Raw genomic sequence first — 6,614 nt, 5'->3', positions numbered from 1 at the left:
CCAGGAGAGGGAGTCTTGCCTCAGGATGAGCCAAATTCAGGTCTCTCAAGTCCTGGGTCCCCTGGAAAGTCTGAGAAGCAGGAACTAAAAATAAAGGCCAGCCACACCCCAGTGGATTTTGACCCTGGCCAAGGAGGAGTCGGAGGCTTAACAGGGGGAAATACCCCCTACCCCCTACCCTTGCCTTTTCAACTCTTTCTGCTTACTTTTGCTCTGTCTCCTTCCCAGGCTGTCTCTCCCAGCCTTCCAGGCCCACTTCCTCCTAGGGGCCTTCCACGATGATGCCCATTTCAGTTGGACCCGTGAAGCTTCCAAAGACGACCCAGTTTTCCAAACCTTAGAAGCAATCTCAGAGTCTGTGGTGTCCTTTTCTTGTATGAACCACAGAGTGGACCCTGAATGGAGGGACTTGCTGGGACATTTTGATAGTTTGTGGGACAAAGGGCTGGGATAGGTCTGTGTGGCATAGGTTGAATTTAAAATGTCTGTTTCTCCACTGGGCTCTTACGCCCACTCCACAGGGCAGGAAGCTCCTGGTTAAGTTGTTCCTGGTTGAGTCTTGTCAGGAGTGCAGCTCCCAAAGGCTAGGGGCGCTGGTTGGGTGATTCCTGCAGCCCCCCTGCAGCTCGGCCACTACCCGGCCTCAGCAAAGCCCCTTAATTATGATGGTGATGAAGGCTGTCAGAGCAGGGATGGAACAAGGGGTTGTGTCCTCCCTGAAGGGACAGCCACAACACAAAACCATGGCTGCACAGACAGGTCCATTCCATGGTGTGGGGGGAGCGGGGAGACTTCTTCCCCAGACACCCCCTATCTGCACCACCCCCAAACTGCACTGGGAACGAGATGAACATAGAAGTAGAAATCCAATGTACAGATAGAAAGGTCTGTAGGGAGGGGCTCGTAGGCTCATTCAGAACAAGGCTGGAAGGATAGGCCTAGGGTCTGCCTGCTAGGGCTTGGTCCACCCCGGCCAGAGTGACCCAGCCCCCCAACCCAGGCCCTCGTGTTAGCGTCAAGGCCCGTTCTCCCAAGCAAAGGCCCCAGCCCAGCTCCAGCGCCTGGGAAAGCCGCCTGTTTTGTTCCCATCTCCACCACCACCACCCCCTTTTTTTCCCCCATTCATTTCAGTTCGGCCCCTTTCGGAGCGGCAGGGATTCGGGTGGCTGGGCTGAGACGAGGGGGGTGGCACTCCTGGCCCTGACAGGTAGGGCCAGCCCCGCTTTGGGCAACCCCTTCCCCCGCCCTCCTCCCGGGTCCCCTTTCCCTGCCCCTGTCAGCCGCGCCAGACGCTCTCCGGCTTTGCAGCATTCAATAAAAATTCAGAAACATTTGGGCTGAAATCGCTGCTTTATCTGGAGGAGCCACAGCGCCGGGAGAGACCACTGCTGCGCGGGGGGAGCCCGGGGTCTCCGTCGCCCGGACGCTCTAGGTCTCCGCGCTCCAGCGCCCGCGCGGCCCCCAGGTGGTCCTGCGGACGCTGGGGACTGGGGCTCTGGGGGGCGCGCGCTATGGGCTGGGGTCTCGGGCGCGCGCGAGTGACGGCAGCCCTGCCGGGCTCCCCCCGCGCCCACGGCTCAGGTGGGCCGCGCCCAGCGCTGGCGGAGCCCGGGTCCCCGTTCTGCCCGGGCTGGATGGCTCATTCTGCTGGCTGCGCGGCGGCGGCGGCTGTGTGTGCGCCGCGCCTCGCCGCTCCCCCCGGCCCCCCGAGCCCGGGGCGCGCGCTCCCGCCCGGGCCGCCCGGGCCCCGCGGCGCCGCGGCCCGAGGCCCCGGGAAGCGCAGCCATGGCCCTGCGGAGGCTGGGGGCCGCGCTGCTGCTGCTGCCGCTGCTCGCCGCTGTGGAAGGTGAGCGGGCGGGCGGGCGGGCGATGGGGGCGGGGAGCGGCCGGGCACGGGCGGCCGCCGGCGCCCACCTCCGCCCCGCGGCCCGCAAAGTTTGCCCCGGGGCTCGCGCCGGGCGCAGGTGGCCGCGGGGAGGTGTGTCCGGCCGCGTCCGGAGGCGCGGGCCCCACGGGCGCCCGGGAGCGGCGGGCGCTGATTGACTGTGCCAGGAGGAGGCGAAGGGACCATCTTGCCGAGGCTTTGTAGCCAGCCGGGCGAGCGCCGCCCAGGGCCGGGGGCTGCCCACGCGCGCTCCCCCCCTACCCCGGCCCGGGCACCCACTGCGCGCGGGCCTGGCCTTGCTCGGCACGGGGTGGAGGGGCGCCGGCCGGGGGGCCCGGCGTGCAGTCTGGGCTGGAAAGTTTGGCAGGGAGCGGAGGGAGGGAGGCACCGCTACTGGCTGGGGTAGGGGCTCCCAGTCCGCGCCCCCGGGATGGAGTCGGAGCCCCAAAGAGCGGGGACTGGCAGAGTGGAATTGAGCGCGCCAGCCTTCCGCGCTGGAGTCTGCCTATCGCCCGCGGCGTACAATGGGGTCCCTTCCCTGGGAGGACTACTGGGGGATGGGTTCGTGGGCATCTTTCGGCCGCGCGGGGTCTCCGGGCACCCCTGCCGGCCACCGCCCCGCTGGCGGCAGTGCTCAGCGTGGCCGCTGGAGCCCCAGGAACTCTCCAGCTGCCGCCAGGGCCGGACCAGATGCTCTTGCCATGTGTTGGCCTTGGCCAGGGTCGCTGGGCCCTCTCCCCATGGCCTCGTGTGTTGATACTACCCGAACCCCAAAGGGACAGGGTGGCTGCCAAGTCTCCTGAGATAGCTTGCTCTGGAGGGAAAGTTAGTGGGGTCTGGGTGTGTCCACCAGAAATGGCCGAGCTTGTAAGGCAAGAAATGAATATGAATAATGATTCTCATGTGTACTGCACTTTACAGTTTTCAAACCGCTTTACAGTTTATGAAGTACTTTGCACTGTATGCAGCTCTCTGTGGTTTACAACGTGCTGCACAGTTGACAAGGTACTTTAAGCTTTACAAAGTGCTTTCCCACTCACAATTTTGTTGGATTCCCCAAAACAAGTCTTCCACAGAAGCCAGGTGGGTAAGATTCTTACTTTCTTTTAATAGAAAGGGAAGCCAAGGCTCAGAAGTCAGTGTATCATCCGTGGTCACTGGGTGATAAAAATAGAACAGGGGTCCCAAGTCTCTGTAGCCTGTGCCCTGTTCATTTTGCATCTTCTTGTCCCTAAACAGAGTGGCCTCTTTCAGGGTTCTGCCACCATAGTGTTGAGAGGTACCCTTATCTCAGGCCATTTTGGGGTGATATGAAGCCTCTTTCCCTCTTGCAGCTCAAAAACAAAACAAAACAAAACCGAAACAACAACAACAGAAAAACCTGATAGGACCAGGCATGGAGGCGGCAGCCTCTGGGAAAGGCACGACGGGGGATCCCGCGCTATAACTTTAGTTTCTCTCTCAGTAATGAGTGCTTTAGTGACCGCAGTTCAGGGGGTGGAGGGGTGTCCCTGGATGGCAGCCATAGTTTCTGGCACTGAGGCAGCTGTCCTCCGGCTCCTAGAAGATTTGGCGGCTGCCTGAGGTTTCCCGGAGTGGGGCCACTGGGGCACCGAGGGTGCCACAGTCCCTGGGTGTGGAGGGCAGCCCTGAGGCCTGGCTGCTGGCGGGAGCTCCCTGGAATATGGCTGAGGTACCACTTATTAGCTCTGGCTTTGGGAAATGACTCACCCGTTGGCCCACTATACATTGGGATGTTTACAGTATTATGGGGAGCTTGGCATAAATATTGCTATTTGGGTTGTAGTCAGCGGAGCTGGAGGGGATGAAAATTGGCCCCTCTTGTGTTGGAAAGGGCCTGGGTGTGTTTTTAATTACCATGGGGTAGATGGAAGGGCCACGTCTGTCCACCCTGGCCCTGGCAGGGGGTGGTTGGAATCTGGTGGGCTCTGGCCAGGCTGGACCTTGGGCCCCAGATACAGGGCCGATCTGCTGCTGACGTCACAGTGGGGGGTGGTTGCTTGGGCTGCCACTTGGGGGCAGGGTAGGAGAAGGGCTGCAGCCGGCACCCCAAACCTTGCTTCAGGCTTTTCCTTGCCTCTTGGACACTAGAGAGTCTAGTCCAGTAAGGGTTAAGAAGGAGCTGGCCTAATGAATGGGGAGATAGTGTGAGGTGGAGGTCAAAGGCCTGGCTTCTAATTTACTGTGGGACCCTGGGCTAGCTCCCTTGTCCATAGGGTGCTCGGTTTCTCTGGGTATGAAATGTTCTACCTAATCTCTCAGGCTCCCATCCTATACACCTTACCTCCCTTCTCTAGCCTCAGTTTTCTCATCTGTCAAATGAAGGTAATCATGTTAGTCCTGCCTTTCTCACAGGTGGGTTTTGAGAGTCAGACCAGATCATGGATGGGAAAAAGTCACCTTGAAGAACTGTGTGGCCTTTGGGGGATGGAAGATGGGGTGGGCAGTGCTGCTTGTGACACAACCCAGAAGAGACAGGCTCCTCCTGGGAGCAGCACAGTCTGTGGAAGCAGATCTGAAGATTGGGTTGACAGGAGGACAGCTCCTGGGGCTCCCGGTACCCAGAGACATGTGGCCACCACTCCTTGTGCCTCTCCCCCATACCCTGTAGTAACAAAGGCTGCCCTGAGCATTAAGGTCTAGGAAATCCCCAGCCTTTGAGAGAGGAGAGAGGGTGTGTGTAGGGTTTTTTTGTTTGTTTGTTTTTGGTTTTTCTTGGCAGGGGTTACACCTTGGATTAGGAAGGGGAGCTTAGCATCTCCTCCAAACCATGAGACCCTCCAAAGGAGACACAAATCTGGGGCATCAGGAGTGGGCACTTTGAGAGGTTGGAAGTGCCCCTGGGGAATGTCCAACAGAAGAGGCCAGAGATAGACCAGCCACTAGATGGAATCCAAAAGCTGAAGTCTAGAGAAAACCAACCTCCTCTGTGCGTTTGTTCTTTTGATTTCCATATATTTAGGGAGCTTCTTTAGCTGGTGTGGTGCTGGGCCCTAGAGCAGGTAGGGAGATAGGGGACAAACTGATAGGGAAACAGTTGGCAAGACAGAATGTGGTATGTTTCCCCGTGCTGCCAGGAGGAAGTTGTGAGCCACCTGGGGCGGCAGAGGCCATTTAGGATGGAAGATTTACTTTGTCTTTGTCTCTCTGCAGCAAAACTTTCTCAGCCACTGTCACACAAACAAACGAATGGTGTTCTCAGAAGTTAAGGAGGTTGACTTTGGGGCTAAGAGGATGGGGAGAGTTGTGCCTGGAAGAAGAAACAATGTGTGTAAATACATAGAGGCATAATGATCAGGTACTCGCTAGAGTGTCTCTGAGATAGGTGGGTGTTGATGGCGACAAAAGGGGATGGAGGGCAGGACTCAGATGGAAGGCTAAGGAGTTTGGACTTGACGCTGAGGGCAGTGGGGAGCCATTCTAGGCTCTTGAGGGATCGAGGGTCCTGGCCAGATTTGCTTTTGGAATGATCGCTGACTTCCAGTGTGTGGGAGGTTCAGATGATCCAGACCCTATCCTGCATAGTCAAGAAAAGGCCAGCTCCTCTGCTCCTTGCTAGATTGTAAGCTCCCCGAGGGAGTTCATCTAGCTTATTTTTGTGTCCACAGTTGTGGTAAAAAGAGTTCTGTTCAAATGCCACCTCCCAGAGGCCTTCCCTGATTGCCTCATCTAAGAGACCCAGTTCAGACACTTTCTATCCCTCCTGCTTTGTTTTACTTCATAACACCCATTGCCACCTGAAGTCATATCAGAGATTTGTTAGTTTCCTTGCTGAGTGTCTTGTCCACTAGACTGTAAAGTCCAGGAGGGGAGAGGTTTTTATCTGCCATGTTTCCTACGGCAGTCGAGGGCCTTGAACTGAGCCCAGTCACTTGGGTGCCCAGTGACTGAGAGGCATGGTCAGCTAAGGAACATGGAGTGAATGAATGTTGGGTGAACAAATGAATGAATATATTATGTTGCTACAAAATAGGTATCAGGAGAATGATACAGAGGTGGAGGAGAGAGCCATCTCCCCGGCCAGGTGAAGGAAGTCTTCCCAGAGGGAGAAGCAGAGGGGATGGTTTGAGTAGCGATACAGAATGCAGGAAAGTGTTTGGGGATAATGGATAGATGAGCCAGCCAGAGCTAAGGATTCAAATGGACCAGCAGCAGCTATATGCCAAACAAGTCCCCTTCTTACAGGGATTGAGGGAGCCTGCCTCCCGCACTCCATACACTCTTGTCTCTCCCACCTCCAGCTTAGCCCTCTGCTGGGCCCACCTCTTGGGCATTACCTATCTAAGACCCAGCGACCTTCAATGGGATTAATTGAGAATTGGTTTTCCTTTTATGTTTATTTCTCCTTCTTCCCATTTTTAAAGGAGGCTGCTTTCATGTATTTGTCTTAGCCAGGAAATCAGGGCTTAGATTTAAAGCCCGAATGCTGTAGAATTCAAAAGCAAGTTGACTTATTCATTCATTCCTCCATCCACCCATCCATATATTTTAAAAAAGTTACCAGGCACCTGCTTCATGTCAGGTGCTGGGTGGAAGAAGGGATTTCGGCTCTGGAGGGAAACAAGGTCATCCAAGTTTACAGTGTGGGGCAGAGAAAAGGCACAGCCTTCTGGGCAATCAGACCGGGGTTCAAAGCCTGATACTGCACACTGTGTGCCCTGGGCAAGAAGCTAGATTCCATGGACTCCATTTCCTCAGAGGTTCCTGT

The 6,614-nt window shown here is 56.7% G+C and overlaps 1 protein-coding gene across 3 annotated transcripts in view; it reads left to right on the top strand.

Moving 5' to 3' along the window:
* Positions 1-1,647: 1,647 nt before the first annotated feature.
* EPHB2 (EPH receptor B2) overlaps positions 1,648-6,614 on the top strand; it is a 176,034-nt gene continuing 171,067 nt past the window's right edge. For all 3 annotated transcript variants that reach the window (XM_072975151.1, XM_072975150.1, XM_072975149.1), the window contains exon 1: positions 1,648-1,846. In XM_072975151.1, coding sequence (XP_072831252.1) covers positions 1,786-1,846 — 61 coding nt within the window. In that variant the 5' untranslated portion in view covers positions 1,648-1,785. The remainder of the gene's footprint in view (positions 1,847-6,614) is intronic.

The sequence above is a fragment of the Vicugna pacos genome, chromosome 13 (assembly GCF_048564905.1).
Source record: "Vicugna pacos chromosome 13, VicPac4, whole genome shotgun sequence".
NCBI lineage: Eukaryota > Metazoa > Chordata > Mammalia > Artiodactyla > Camelidae > Vicugna > Vicugna pacos.
The sequence above is the reverse complement of the archived record's forward strand: the minus strand, read 5'-3'. Positions and strand labels throughout refer to the sequence as shown.